The 16,199-nt window shown below is 55.7% G+C and overlaps 1 protein-coding gene across 3 annotated transcripts in view; it reads right to left on the reverse strand.

Annotated features, from left to right (window-relative positions):
• The window catches only part of EVC2 (EvC ciliary complex subunit 2), a 63,084-nt gene that overhangs the window by 20,032 nt on the left and 26,853 nt on the right, over window positions 1–16,199 (reverse strand). For all 3 annotated transcript variants that reach the window (XM_053672451.1, XM_053672450.1, XM_053672452.1), the window contains exons 8-10: window positions 8,835–9,159; window positions 2,136–2,375; window positions 177–352 (exon numbers count right to left, since the gene is read on the reverse strand). In XM_053672451.1, coding sequence (XP_053528426.1) covers window positions 177–352; window positions 2,136–2,375; window positions 8,835–9,159 — 741 coding nt within the window. The remainder of the gene's footprint in view (window positions 1–176; window positions 353–2,135; window positions 2,376–8,834; window positions 9,160–16,199) is intronic.

A 16,199-nucleotide genomic window follows, 5' to 3' on the forward strand; every position in this document is an offset into this window, starting at 1 on the left:
TGTGCCCTGACTGGGACGGAACACACAACCCTTGGGTGCACAGGAGACACCCCAACCAACTGAGCCACCCTGGCCAGGGCAAAATTTTTAAGACCTAAGTAGGGGGCAGCCAGAGCATCCGATGAATGAATAGGAGCAGGCGGTTTGGACGAGGGGTGTGGGGCAGGGTGGTTCACCTCTCGTGCTTCTGGACGAGGAGGGTCAGCTGGGCGGCGGCCGTGCTCAGAAGTCCCCGCACGCGGGCCTCTGAGGCCTGGACGGTCTGCACCAGGTACTCCCTGTGGCCGAATCTTTTACTCAGGTGATACCTCTTGCTAGCCTGGAAGAAGTCCATTAGCTCTTCTATATGCTCCTGTTAAAAAAATTTAAAAATCAAGAAAATATGCTTAATTAAAATTTAGAGAAGATTCCCTACAGACATTAAAAACATTACATTTCCTGTCTCAAAATATTCCCAGGGCCAGGAGCACCGGGAGGAACATTTAAACCCCCCCGCCCTGGACAATGGGACACGAATGAGGAATGAGGGCTTTGGAAAGCGCCTGGGCCGGTGTAGGAGTCACCAGAGCATCACTAGACACGGAACATAAACCTCTGTCTGTCGGCCACGTGCCTTCGCCCCCGCACACGTGCGCACCTGCACAGTTCCGGGGACGCAGCACCGGCAGTTCCAGCATGGCAGTTCTGGGACCTGTGGGCCACCAGCCCTGACCCCTCAAACGCCCACCTTGTAGACGGGGGCAGGGGACAAGATGAGCACAGTCGATTAGAGCAGCAAGAACTCTCCCTCCGTCTCCAGAGTGAGCAAAACCCAGCCAACACAGCGAGCGCAATAACCCAGCTTATACTGGGCCTGGCACTGGGCCCGAGGCCTTCCTCACCTTATCTGACTTCATCGAGGGGGACAGGACTGTTATTCCCATTGCACAGATGAGGAAACTGAGTCCTGCTGCAGAGCTGCTAACTGGCTGAGCAGGATTTGAACTCAGCAATCTAATTCCAGGGCCTGTGCTCTAACTTCCCAGGAGGCTGACCACTCCGAACACAGCTTCAGCCAGTGGTGCAGTAACTACATCAGCAGGAATTGAACTCAGCGGTACTGCCCCACTGATCAGCTCTGCTGGCTTTTCCATCTATGGAAATGCCGTCCATGCAATGCACTACCAAAAAGATTGACACTTTGTTCCAGACCCACTGGGCACCGTGGACACAAAACCTGCCACGCCGCCGGTTCTGACAGCTGAGAACCCGCACGTCCAGACGGTGGGAGCTGCACGGGCAGCAGATGCGGCCCGATACCGGCGCCTCCCCGAGTCCTCCTGGTGGAGCCGGATCCATGTGAGCTGGGAGTGGCCCTGTCTGCCCAAAGCTCATGGTGGTCACATGGCCACCTCCTGGCTCTGGTTCTGGCCGGCTCAGTGGCAGCCCTCACACCCTGGACCTGCGCCAGAACCAGAAATCCGCACGCAAGCGATGTCACCGTGTATGTGCATACGTGTGTACACGTGCTCACAAAGTACCTCAGGCCGCGCTGGGAGAGACTCCACACCAATGGCAACAGTCTCCCATCAACTACTGTCACCGCCATCTAGGAGGTCGTTCAGTCTGCGGCATCAGCATTCACACTCCAGCTCGTAACGCAAAAACAGGCACAGATTCGTGCAGACATGTCTGGGCACAGACTGTAAACCCTACACACACACGTGCATTCTTATGCACACGCATATTCATATTCTTTTAAACACACGTACCGAGCACCGGCTTTCATGGATTGGCTCACTAAACCTCGTCACTCCCCTGGGAGTGTGGGCGCCCTGTTACCCCATCTTACAGGTAAAGAAACGGAGGCTCAGACAAGCTGAGTAACTTGATTAAATGGACACAGCGGGGGAGGGGTGGGACTGGAATTCAAGTTCAAGTCAGTCCCGGTTCTAGGCCTGGGCTTCATGCCCCCATTCCCTCTGCTTTCTGGAAACTCACACAGACAATGGGGGAGGAGGATAAGAGGTGTTCGGGGTGCAGGAGGAGAGCGGGAGGGGAGTGGGACTCAGCACTGGGGCAGCAGGGGGCAGGAGGGTCCTCAGGTGGTTCGAGAAGAGACTCTCCCCTCAGCGTGGTGTGGCCGGTGGCGTTACCTGGATTTTAGAGTAGTCTTGCAGCAGCGTTTTAGCTGCCTCGGGCTTCAGGTCCCCTTTGAAAATAGCACTTTTTATCTGGGCAAAAAAGATACTGTGCAGCTCGTTTCTCTGGAAAATGGCCAGCTGCCGGCAGGCCTTGGCGAAGTCTTCCTCCTGCTGCAGAGCGAGAGACCTCCTCAGGTGCTCCTGCTCCAGGCTGTGCAGGGTCCGCAGCAGGCTGCTGCACTCGGTGGCGGACTGTGGAGAGAGCGGGCAGACGGGGGAGGCTGACACGCCGGCCAGGCACAGATAGACACACATGCATACAGGCATGCACACACACGCACAGCACGCATGCACGCAGCAACCTACCACGTATACACGTGCATACCACGCACAGCACACAGGCATGAATGCAGCAGACCACATGCACATGCACACCTGTGCATATCACATGCAGGCACACCACACGTGCACATATGCAGCAACCAGCCACGCACATGTACACATACACATATACACACAGCACGTACCCATGCATGCACAGTGCATACTCACACACAACACATAGTGGGTGTGCAAACACAGGCACATGCACAGATAAGCACACAAGCGTGCACGCTTCCATGGGACACACGTGTGCACAGTGCACACGCACACAATGCCCCAAGCTGACAATGACAAGGCTCCTAGGCTCCGGGAGATGCTGTTGCAGCCTGTCCTCCCTGTGACTCTAACGTGTTCCAGAACAACCTCTAAGTGAGAACTTCACGGGGTGAAATCTGCAGCTCCAACTGCCTGAAAACAGCCTGGAGATGGGGAGATGGCAAGGACGGTGCTGGTAGCTGCTCACGCTCACTGCCGCCATCTTTCACTGGTGACTTAGTTGAGGAGAAAAGCACCAACAATCAGGCCCATGTGGAGGCCGTCTGGATGAAAGTGGCGGCAAAGGGGTGTGAAGACATAGCCGCGCGATACCTGCACGTTATGTGGTCCGGTGCGAGGAAAGGAATGGGTGGGTCCGGGAACCAAGTTCCAGGGAGAAGGCAGCCCGGCCGGGACCTGATCGCAAGGTGGTGAGACCCTCACAGAGCGCTCAGCCAGGCGGAGCCCAGACCCCGACCGGGGATGCTTGGATGGTCCATGGGTGTTGTTTTAAGTCGCTGAGTGTGTGGTGCGGTGGTGCAGAGCTGAACGAACACAAACACACTCGCTCTACAGGTGAGCAGGCACACACTTGGAGACGCTGAGGGTCTTTCCCCATTTGTCTCCCCGCTCAGATGGGAAGGAGAAGTTCAGACCGAATCTTCAGGCACCGGGCTCTGAAACCACACGGGCACTGTATAGTGCACCATGTTGGTGGGGCCAAGGGAGGGACAGTGCACCTGTTCCACAGGTGGAGGGTGCCGCCATCCCAGGGGTCAAAGGTCAAGGTCAAGACGCACATGGTCTCAGGAGGTGGGAGGATGTGAGATGACGACCTGGACTATACTGAGCAGAGACCCAGGAAGGCAGACAGGCAATGAGGCACAGGACAAGGGCTGGGCTCCCTCAGCTAAACAGGATCGGAGGGCTCCGACCACCCGCACTCCCTGTTGCCAGGGACCAGCGTCACCGCCGTCTCCCCAGCTCCCCGAGGCACAGGCCTGCTGCCTCTGCTTCCAGCCACTCACAAGCCTACCGAGGCGAAATACTCATTTGCCTCTTTCTGTCTCTTTTCACTGACTTTTCAATTTGTTCAGAAGCTGTCCCAGAAAGTAGCCAGTATATGACAAGCTCTGTCCCCAGGTGCTCCCAGAGCCATGACGAGCAGCAGCCACTGCGCCAGACACAGAAGGACCTCTGTGCGTGTCCCCAGCCACATCCCCAGGGCCCTCCCACAGCCATGTCGGCCTTGGCCTCCAGAAGGCGGCACCATCTTTCTGCAAAGACGATGCTATAAAAAAGATCAGATCAGGCCTCTCCGAGTCACTCCCCTGGAGAGAAGCAGCATTCACGGCGCAGCCCGTCTACACTAGGGGATGCAGTCCCCCACCCGGACTCCAGGCACGGCTGGGGTGCTCAGCTACCCAGGGCGTGCCTGGTCCCCAGTGAGATCAACTCCCCACCAAAGTGACATTTTTGACTGTGTAAAATTCAACAAACCCCAACCTCCACTTATCTTAATTCACAGGAATAAAATAGGGGGTGTCATTGATTTAGCTTCTCAGAGCCAGGACCAAACAAAAAAAGGGTGTACTCAAAAGGGTGTACTCGCAAATCCTAAAATAAAATTATGTATCTGTTCTCATTATTAGAATTATACTTCAGCTGAAGAGTAAAGCCTGAGACCCTGCTATGCTCATGTCAGAGTGAAACATTCCTTCAAATAAGTCTGGATAGGAACCGCCCCCCCAGTCTCTACATGCACCGCCCTCCTAAGGGGGTGCAGAGACCTACAGAAATGTGTCCAACCCCCAAACTATTCAATTGGCCTGTGTCACAGAGGAGACAACCAAACCCCAGAGCAGGGACACCACTTAGGTCTGCCAAGCAGGGAAGGCCACATACACAAATGAGTGAAGTGGCCTGGTGAGAGAGGCACTAGGGAGTAGTGGGGTCTGGGGCCAAGCGAGAGAGCAAGCCCTGCCTGCAGGCGCAGCCGGGACTCGGCCCACAGAGGGCCCTGCAGGGACATGGGCCTGGTGCAGCCACATCTTCCCACTTTTTAACAGAAGCTGGAAGTCTGGGTTTTTATATGAAATTTTATGTTTTAAATATTGGCAAAAATGTGCATTTTAACATAATGGTCATTCACCCCCAAGTCCTTTGGAACTTTCCGCTGGAACAGACATTTCAGGGAGGTGAGACATGTTGATTCTGTGGCTTTGAGTGTCTAGAAAAGCAGCTGGTCCCGTGGGGGGAGTGGGGAGGGGGCGGGCACCAACCAGGGAGGGCACTTCACGTCTGGCTGTGCCCGAGCATCTGCGGTCCCCATGCTGACCCCACACCACCCAAACGCGAAACCGTCCTAGGGAATTATGACCTGCACTCGACTGGGCAAGATGGGCAGACTGCGCGCCCCCGGAGACAATGAGACCCGCCAGAGAGGGTCGGAGGCAGGAGTCCTTGCACCTGCGGCGTCTGTGAGACACTCCCGAGGGGGCTGGGATACAGCAGGCAGCTCAGGGCCGGCCGTGCCCCTCGTCACCTGCACTTCAAGGAGCTTCGAGGCAACAGTGTCTAGAACAGGGTCCCCAGACAGAGGACACAGCCTGACCTGCCAGTGGCTGCTGGCAGGAAGCTGGGCAAGCGGCTTCCCCTCTGGGCCTTGGTTTCCCACCTCAAAGCAGAAGGAGTCCCCGCTCTCTGATGGCTCTGTGTCATGAGATGCTTTGAAGGTGACACACACGGGGAGTCACAGGGGTCTCCGGCACAGGGACGGCACTGCCAGGCGCCATCTACGTGCCTGACGGGTATCAGCGGCCCTACGAGGTGGGCAGCCCTGCTATTCCCTGGTTAGTGATGGGGAAACCGAGGCCACGGAGATGAGCCGCGCACCTTCCAGGAGCACAGAGTGGGCATCTGCCGTCACGGGTGACAGCCGTCCCTACTGCCCCAGGGTCTCTCCACAGAGAAGCGCTCCAAAAACTCGGAGAAAGCACGGACATGTGTCAGCGTGAGCAGGTTTCATCCCCACACCAATTACTTGAATTCTGAAACTTTACCCAGAGAAGCGGATACTGCTCACCTTGCTTGTTAGAAACTAACTCTTGGTGGAATCATACGTCCCGAACAGTCCCACGCGTTGTATTTAGGGATGACTGCAATACACGCAGAGGTAAGTAAGAAGAAGCCCGTGGCTTGGTTAAGGTGGGGCGGCTGGCACGGGCTGGAAGGGAAGTCGCTCTGCTCGCTCCGGCCACTCGGACACTAGTTCTGGAAGCAGACTGGCCCCAGTAAAGGGGCTTGTGTCTGACAGGGTGACCTCAGGGATCCCAAGTGACGGCGGCCTCCTGAGGTGCCATCCCTGCTCCAGGTCTGAACACTGATGTGAATAACGAGGAGACAGAACTGCACTGCCCCAGGCAAAGCACCGGGAAGATACCGGCCCACTGGGATGGGTTAACACGGCCCCCACGGCGGCGCCAGACACGACGGTGCACAGGCGGCTGCCACCAGGTGGCGGCAAGTGCAATACGGGGCACTGGTGTCACTCCTGGGCCCACCTATGTGTCCCCGGGCAGGTGACCTTCCCGCGCAGTGTGAAAGGGAGAGCCTCTCTTCCCCCCTCACCGAGCAGACTGGAGATCTAATGGGAAGGCCACACGCCGAGCTTACCACAGTGCCTGACATGCCAAGTATGTGGGACAGCGCTCACCGGAGCCAAAATGTTCGCGCTGCTGTGTAAGTGAGCACAAGCAGGATAAAAAATGAAGCGAACCATAGAAACCTTACTTCGTAAAACAACCAAAAAAGTGTGATGCAAAAGGCTGGAGCGTATGCCAGAATCTGGGAGACAGGAGAGGCCACCTCGGCATCACTGCGTCCCCAGGGCCAGGGACCCCAGGAACAGGCCCGTGACTGACCGTCCGCTGTTGAGAGGTGGGAGGCCTTCCTCCCATCTCCCCCCAGGGCTCCCCTCTCCACGCCTCGGAGCTGGAGCAGAAACTGCTCTGCACAGGCCACACCGACAACAGTCCAGGCTCGCAGGCCACAGAGGTCTCCGCCACTCATTCTCCTACTTCTTTGTTTTGCTTTGTTCTTGTTTTTTATAACATTTAAAAAATGTAAAAACCATTCTCAACCCCGCCATGGGCCAGACAAAAACAGGCCGGGCAGGATTAGGCCCCCGGGTCTCGTTGGCCCCCCTCTGCTTTCCAAGTCTCCTGCATTGAACACTTATTATTTTTACAGGGAGAAAATTGTAACGAATTTAGGAAAGACGGGAAAGAGGTTATGAGGTCGTTCAGGGGCTGAATCGCTATTCAGTGCGTTCGTCACACCTTCTTCCACGCGTGACTCTGACCAGTCTGACACGTCTGACCAGTCACTGTCCCAAGGGCGACTAGAGGGCGGGGTCCGCCAGTGATACTGGCGTGGGCCGAATGGTGACCCCTCCCTGCAAAGACACATCCACGTTCTAACCCCAGGACCCATGAACATGACCTTGTTTGGAATAAGAGTCCTTACAGGATCATACAAGGTCATCCTAGATTATTTGGGTGGGCCCTAAATCCAGTGACAAGTGTCCTTGTGAGACAGAAGAGGAAAGGACAGGGCCCTCTTAGGAGAGAAGATGGCACCGTGACAGTGGAGGTGAAGACTGGACTGGTGCAGCCACAAGCCAAGGACCCCTGGAGCCACCGGGAGCTGGAAGGGACAGGAAGGACCCTCGGACCCTCCCCTGGAGCCTTCGGAGCAGCACGCCAGGGTGACACCTGGACTCCGGGCATCTGGCCCCCTGAGCGGTGAGCGGACACATTTCTGTGGTTTTGAGCCACCGAGCCTGTGAGACTTGTTACCGCAGCCACGGGAAACTCATCCAGAAGCCAAACAGAGAATAAGCCACACCCTACACTGCCAGGGGCGGGAAGGGGAGAAGGGCCTGGGGTCAGGGAGTGGGAGGGGGCAGGAGAGGGGAGGGGACAGGAGGGGCGAGAGGGCAAGAATCTCTTTCTCAGCCTCACCACAGGTGTGCCCCTGCTGTGCACTGGAGAGTGTGCAGCGTGTACGGGAGAGTGTGCAGCCCCTTCCAGGGCAAGTCTGGGGGCAGCGACAGGATGGGGAGCAGAAGCCGGAGACGTAGTGGGCGCCAGGCCTCGCCAGGACAACAGGTTTTCGGAACAGGACGTGTGGGCTTGGGACACGCAGACTGGGCAAGCCACCTCTTCCACGGAGGACGACAGGAACAGGCTACGTTTGGTCCTCTCTGGAAAACACTCTCGCGCGGTTCCTTTCAAGACAGCAGCCAACACACCTCTTCGAAAAGGAGAGCTGAACACCGATCAGCAGAGGCCGGGTCCGGGGCAGCTGCGGAAGCAGCACTGGACACGCACAGCCTCGCGGGCCGGCGCCCTCCCCGCACCACATCCCCCAGCCGCCCTGCGTGGGCGCCCCAGCCTCGCTCCACAGGAGCAGAGCCAGAAGGCACTAGACCGGGAGTCCAGGTCTGTCTGACTCCATGGCCTGTGCGGGACAGAGCACACTGCAGTGACCACAGCCCAGACGGACACACATGCACACAGACATCACAAATGGAGAATTTCTCCTCTCCCCAGGGCCTCCCGGGGCACCAGGAACATAGTGCCATAAGAACGTAGTTTAATGACAGCACGTGTTTTAATATGTGAGGGTCCTTCCTAACTGTGGGCTCCTTGAACACAAACCCCATGTCTTGTTTTTCTCTATGTCTGCACCACCCAGCCCAGTGCCCGAGAGACAGTGAGTGATTAATAGGTGCTTTCTAAATGAACTACAGATGGATGGCTGGGTTGTGGGTGGATGTCGCAAGTGGATGCATAGATGGACAGGTGGGTGGACAAATGAGTGGATGGATGGATGGTGAATGGATAGGTAGGTGGATGGATGGATGGATGGATGGATGGGTAGATGGATGGGTAGATGGATGGGTGGATGGACAGGTGGATGCCTGGCTGGCTGGACGGATGGAGACCTGGAAGCCTGGGGGCATGGATAAATGAAGGATCCCTGAGAGGAAGGAGGGAGCTGCCTCACCCTCTCGCTCACACGCTTCAGCAGCTCTTCTGCCTCCTCCACGGCCGCCATCTCCCTCTGGTGCTGGGTCTCTGTCTTCTTCCTCGTTTCCAGGTCGCATTCAGCCGTCAGCGCCACCATCTTCCGATCATACTCCTCTCGTATTTCCTTCTCCAGCAGGAGAAACTGCTTCTTGAAAAGAGCGCCCATCCTCCTCTCTGCTGGAGGGGAGAGGTGGCCCCTGCTGGTCAGCCCGCGCAGTAGAAGGGCGATGACATCTTGGCTGATCTGGGTTCGACAGGCCTCCAGGTCGGAGTCCGCGCGGTTCAGGGTTGCAATCTCCAGGCTGGGACACACAGAGAGAATTCCGTGACGTGAAGCAGCAAGAGAAAGCAAAGAGCTCTGGGGCTTCCGACTGTTTACAGGCGAGGCCTCCTCTCCCCCTTTCCCTCCTCCTCCTCCTCCCCCTCCTCTCCGTCCCGCCCCCTCTGGTGACCGCAGGCCTGTGTGGGAACAGCAGATTCGTCTCCAGCAAAGGGGCAGATGCCCTGCCGGGAGCGAGAGGAACATGCTAACGTCAGTACGGTGCTTGGCAGCAGCAGGAGACCACGCAAAAAAGCAATAGTTACGGTATTAGCAGGGTTTTTGAATCAAGTTTATTTTCATTTTTCCAGTTAAAAATTGAACTTCATTTTTAATGACCAATAAAGGTAATGTGCCACCCCAGACGGAATCCGGGAAGAGACAAAGGAATGGGGTACATCTAAATGAAGTTTGGGTTTCCGCTAATAATGAAAGAGTCCTGGTTCACTAGTGGGAACCCATGCACCGCAGTGACGTGAGATATTACTAACAGGGAGCGGGGTACGGGGCGGGTGGGCCCCCTCCGTGCTATCTCCACAATTCTCTGTGGGTCTAACCTGCTCTAAGTACCAAGCCCACCGCAGAAGCAGTCGGGGTGCTCACAGGGCCCCAGGGCCTAACTCCAGCCAGGGCGGCCGGGTGCGGGGGTGCAGTGCTCCCAGTGACACGTGGGGCTGGCTCTCAGCGCGGGTGACTCGACGGGATGTTCGTTACATCTCTGTAACACTACAGAAGGACGTACGGGGATGTTCATGACAGACAGTCTGGCACCCGAGGACCCAGAGAACGAGGCTTCGTCCCCTGTAGGTCCGCCTCTGAACCAGAACCAGTGGGACACGGCGCTGTGCTCACTTCCGGTTCCGTCCTCTCTACGCACCTGTCCCACAGGGGCGACCACGGTGCTGTCCTTTCTCTTTCCGTTTATCATTGTGACAGGCATCTGCCAGTGGTTGAAAGCATTTCGCCAGGCAATGCCCCGTGACTCAACCACTCAGTTTTCAGAGGCGGCGCGCGTGGGGCGCTCCCAGAGCGCAGACTGGAGAACAGCGCCGAGTGCCGCCTTGGCGAGGCTGCTGGCGGTCCACGGCCATTTCCCCGAGAGCGATCCCCACCCGGGCCCGCGGGCCGGTGGCGACAACATTCTGCAGTCCCCTAGCACAGCCTGCCAAAGCGCCTTCCAGAACAGTGCCCCAGCGGTGTTGACCAATCTTTGAGAGTCTGACAGGAGAAAATGGCATTGGAGTCTAAAGATATAAAGGTCTGAAAAAACTTCATGATGGGAATTCACAAGCACGTGAAAGCAGAAAGAACAGTATGTCTCTGGACGCAGTCAGAGCAGGACTCCCAAACCTGCCCCTCCTTTCCGGGCTGGCGCCAGCCTCTCCCTCCCACGTTGGCTGGACGTTTCCAAGCGAAACCCAGAGCTTACATTTCACCTGCAGGTTCCTCAGTGTGCGGCTGTAACTGTCAAGAAGTCCTACATATCAAGGGCACGCGCAAGTACCTATGTTTACCTGTACATGCATACACGTGTTTGTAAGTTTCTTACCTGACCTGCATACCATTCATGTATCACAGCTTCACGTTTAAAATATTAACTTTCATAAGCCCTCGCCAGGCAGCTCAGTTGGTTGGAGCACCGTCCCAGTACCCCAAGACTGCAGCTCGATCCCCGGTCAGGGCGCAGGCAAGAAGCAACCAATGAATGTGTGAATGCACGGGACACCAAGTTGATGTCTCTCTCTCTCACACACACACATCGGTAAAATAAATAAAATAATAAAATAATAAAATAAAATTAACAACCCCAACAAAGAATCAGTCATTAGCCAAACTACCTCAAACGTCCCAAAATGACGTTTACAGCTGACGATTTACATCGAGGAGCGAACGAAACCCCAGCACGTCCGCTCGGGCCGGTTTACTGCCTGGCACTCTGCCCCCCCATTTCTCCCTCCGTGCCATCGACTTGTCGGGGAGACCGGGTCATTCATCCCTCACAACGTCCACGTCCCGGACGGGGCCCACGGCCTCCACAGATGTCACTGCCTCTCTCGTCCCCGCATTTCCCGTAAGCGGCTGGTTAGGCCTAAGGTCTTGATGAGTCGGGTCCAGTCTGTTTTCCGAACCCCCCCGAACGGACGTCCCATCCCACGGGGTCAGACTGTGGGCAGGTGCTAGGATGGGCGGACAAGTTCCAGTGAGTCAGCGCGACCCCAAGTCACAGCTTCCTACCCGAGTCCCGCCGGGCGGTTCAGCATCCATCTGTAAGGGTTCCCTGGACCCACGACTCCATCCGGAGCTGGAAAAGGCACATCTTCTAGTTCTACTGCCTCCATGCCCTTAAAACCGAGATTCTCTTTAAAAGAAAGACAATTTCCTTAACAATTCAGCAACTCTGACATGAAGCTGGGAGACGGGACGGATGTTTGATTCTTCACTAATGAAGAAGCTGGCGTCATAGCAACCTCCAGGTGACAAACGAGCTTGGGTCTGTTTCTTGGCTTGTTTTGTTTCAGTGCGAGGGCAGAAGGCTAGTCACACTGTCTCCACTCCCTGAGACGCGGAGCTTTGGCCAGCTTTTATCTGAAATCTTCATAAGGAGGACAAATACGTCAAAACGTTACACGTTGCACGGTTTGTGGTAAAATGTTGGTCTATGACAGCTGGATGGGAGGACCTGCCGATGAGCCATACATAACAGGCAAGTCACACTTCCAACTTCCCTGGGTGAGGTGACTCCTGACACTGGGCGTGTCCTTTGTGGGACCTGGGATGCTCGGCCTATGAGTTGTGACGGAAGATTCAGGCGTCTGTGGAGACTGCGTCTGGGGCAAGGACCCCCACGGAGGATGCCAGCCCTGTCCTCGGGGCAGCTGTGTTCCTACGCTCCAGCCTTTTGCTCGGGGGAGGGGGAGGGGTCAAGTGCGGCCCACAGGAGTCTCGTGAGTCCAAACGTTGAGCCGAACCTCGGAGACTACCTGCCTCCCATCATCCGCAAACTGCAGACCTTCACTCAATTGGTGTATTTCATGCATTTTACAGCCAGTGTTCGGTCTGCCGCCCATAGTTTATCGTCTGAGACCACGGGAGCTCACGTCCTTCAGACACGGCCCAGTTCATCTGGGTTAAACAACAACACGTTCGCTTCCTTCTTTCGTTTTCTCGACCAGCACTTACTGGACTCGTGTGCACACGCAGGGCGTGTTTCCCGGGGGACAGAGCAAGGCAGCAGCACAGGAGACGCCTGAAGGCAGAGCGCACCGGCTTCCACACCCAGTGACCCCAGTGCCGTCCCCCTGGCTTGGCAAGAAATCACATCTCCACCAAGATGGAGAGAACAGATCTTGAAGAGCTTCTGGCCATGCGCAGAACACTGGCCCTCAAACCCGCCCACATCCTATCGCCCGGAACCCAGGTTCCACGGCTGACCCACAAGCGAGAGATTAACAACAGGGGTCTTCACAGGTGGGAGCGGGAGGAAGAGGCGTGGGAACCAGAGGGAGAAGGGATGAGGGAAGCAGGGTCGGGCGCCATGGGACCCTCAGCACTGAACACAGAGGAAGAGCCGGGCGCCAGGGAAGGTGGAGAAGAGGCCAAGGGAGGCTGGAAACGAATTCTCCCGCCTCAGTCATCTTGGTTTGTCCTAGAGAGGGGGGCTCTGACCCCCAGAAGTGGAAGATCATGCATTTGTCTTGTTTTAAGCCACCAAGTTGTGGCAATTTGTTAGAGCTGGTAGGAAACTCATTCACCCCACCCGACCACGCCGTCTCCATTCATTCATTCATTCATTCATTCATTCATTCATTCATTCGTTATTACACCAGAACGTGTTGTGGCTACCTGCTGGGTGAACTTCAGGTGCTTTACCAGGTGCAGGGGACAAATAAACAAGAACACATCTCAGCAGGGCTTTGCTGTTGAATCATTTGCACTCAGCAACTCAGTTTCCCCACCGCCCAATGGGGACCACATCTCGGGGCGCTGTTCGGGGCCCAGGAGACCAGTGTAAGACGCGTGGGTACAGTGCGGCGCTTGGTTGGCGCTAAATAACCACAGTGCCGCCCTCCCTCCCGGGCGGCCGGCTGAGGGCAGAGCCCGGCCCCTGAGCCCGGCCTTTCTGGTCGCCTGGGGAGACAACTTCACAGGTGCCTCCTATCGGAGATTTTATGTCAACCTGCCTAAAGTGGCAACAATAAAAACTGTTTGGGTGGTCCAGAGCCACAAAAGAAAGTAAAAAATGTCCCTTTAAACCAGTTAAAACACCACGTAGTTAACGGAGCTGTCTTCTGCTAATTTTTTCCAGTGGCCACAGGAGAGGAACATACATACTCAGGAGGCATCTTTCAGGTAGAGGGTCGGATACCTGTGAAACCTTCATCACCCCCTGGGCATTTTTAGTTATTTGCAGAATAAAATGCACATATTTTCCAGCCCCCTCCCCAAAGTCCCTGATGGCTCCGTGTGAAAGACCGAGACCTGTTGAGCTCCACACTCTGGACCGAGATTCTCCAACCACGTTCCTGCTTCAACAAGTCGGCAGAGTCGGCAGGTTCACGCTGCTTTCCCGGGAACACGCGGCTTTTCCCAGTCGCGAGCATGTCATGCCGTCACCCTGCTTTAAGGATGGCTGCACCGCCCAGGCGCGGTTTGCTGATGCGCACCCCGTCTAAGCAACATCCCTCCTGCAAATGCCTGGCTTCGCAGGGAGTTCGGAACGCCGCCCGCCCGTGAGAGGCACTTGCAGAGCAGAAGCCGCTAAAATTCAGGGACAGACTTGCCCAGGGTGACATCTTTCTAGAAGTAAGTGCACAGCTTAACTCACCCCAGGACGGATCAATACTTTGATTGGCTACTGAGGATAAAAAAGAGAAAGTGACATTCATGCCCTTTTCCTTAGTTATCTTGCACAAAAATTAATCACGTCCCCCCAAAACGGCAAGCAAGGTGCTGGCACAGAATTAGGATAGGATTTGACACCCGGGGCGGTCAGCACGGCCCCGAATGTGAACGAGGACTCGTTAATCACAGCGAAGGGTAATTAATTCAGGAGGTAAATGAAACGATCATGGCCATTTTTTACAATACACCCTAGGCATCTACCAGTCAACTGGTGTGAGTAATAGAGCCACTAACGCCGATTCGGCAGTGGGGAGAGTGACATTTTCCTCCCTGCAGCCGTCTCCATGGAGATGCGCTGCACCAGGCTCCAGGTGGGGGTCGTAAATCATATTTATATGCTGTCAGCTTGAGGGGCGGGACAACGGGAATCTAGGGAGAAAGATGCCTCCCGAGCATCTTCCCTGTCAAAACGGTAACGGGAGGCTAAATCAGAGTAAAAATAGTTACTGTGTGTGAGCACGCTGTCAGCAAAAATGATGCTGAGCCATAGTTTCCAGCATGGTAGGAACTCAAAGGTACCATGAGATGCAGGGTCCACATCCTTCCTCCTGCACGTCTTCCTCCTGCAGATCTGTTTGGAAGTCAGATTGCGGGGGGCCGGGGGGGCCTCCAGGCCTTGAGCTGATCCCCAGGAGGGGCTACAGATGCTGAGAGGCCTCCAGACTGCTACCCGTTCCCCACTGGCTACCCGACCAGACCCCAACGGCTCACTCGGCTCTGAACAGGAAAAAGAAGGCGAGGCTCCTCTCCCACGTCAAACCCTCTGTGGACTTTCTCCCCACCCCTCTGACCTCCCTCATTCCGTCCGAAAGGTGTCATGGGCGCGGGGTCCCTGCCACTGAGTCTCCAATCCCAGCTCCGCCCCGTCAGAGCTGGGCAGTGGAGGTGAGTTGTTCGCTGTCTCTCAGCCTGGTGTCCCGAGTGGTGAATGACATCCCTTGTGTCAAACGAAGGTCATCGAGAAGATTAACGACTGTGCCCTCTGTGTACAAGCTTCGTCTCAACAGATTTATGGATGTCGAGACATTTGATCCGCAGCACAATCTTAAAAGGAAGGTGATTCACCCTGATTTTACGGGTGAAGAAAACTGAAGTGCAAAAAAACGAAAATCCTCTGTTCAAAGCGGCTTCAGGGGCAGAGCTGGGACCGGGAGCCGTGTCGTGGCTCCAGAGCCCCCGTTCTACCCTCCGTCCTCTGGCCACACCGACGTGTTATCTCACAGTGGTGTTGTGTCTGTCATCGTCTTCCTCACCATAACATTCTTTACGGGAGAGAAAAGAGGATGTGAAAGAAGCACACAAATACACAGACGAGTGGGTGGGTGGGATGGATGGATGGATGGATGGATGGATGACTAGGTGGACGAACCAGCAGATGCGCAGGTGGGTAAATGGGTGGAGGAACAGGTAGGTAAGTGGGTGGAGGAATGCACGGGCAGATGGGTGGGTGGTAGATGGGTCATAGGTGGATGGAAGGATACACGAGTGGATGGGAGAGTGGGTGGGTAGATGCAATGGATGGATCAATGAAAGGATGGGTGAATCGATGAGTGGACAGGTGGGACACAGATCGATAGATAACACCTGAAACTCTTCTTTGTAAGGACAGTGTTCTCCCTGAACAGTGTTGGAATGAAACTGCAGGATAAAATATTTAAAGGTGGCTTTAGAAATAAGATAAACCTCGAATGTCTGCTAAGTCATCTTTCCACCGAATGCTCAGATTTCTTCAACACCTTTCTCGCCAGAACGTGGCCCCCACCCCACTCTGCCTCTGCCTTACACCCCCACGGTCGTGGGGGGCAGCTGCCCCTCCGGGCAGGGCCTTCCATCACTGGAGAGCTCAGACATGAGAGCGGCCTTCTTCATAATGAGCTGAACTCCAGACTTTCCTCCCTGGAATTTCCACCACTGTCCCCAGTGCCACCGTCTTCTTCATGATGCAGCTTTACAGATGTCTGCCCATTGTGACCAGGTGCACACAAACCACCTCCAATCTAGGCCACACGGCCGTGGGCAGGTGACCAAGTCTCTCGGACCGAGATGAGGATGAAGGCTGTCACAGGGCTTTCAGAAACAAGTGCCCCAGCCTGGATCACTGAAAAGACCCCTCGGCCGGTG

The sequence above is a fragment of the Artibeus jamaicensis genome, unplaced genomic scaffold (assembly GCF_021234435.1).
Source record: "Artibeus jamaicensis isolate MK-2021 breed Jamaican fruit bat unplaced genomic scaffold, CSHL_Jam_final contig_76, whole genome shotgun sequence".
Classification (NCBI taxonomy): Eukaryota; Metazoa; Chordata; class Mammalia; order Chiroptera; family Phyllostomidae; genus Artibeus; species Artibeus jamaicensis.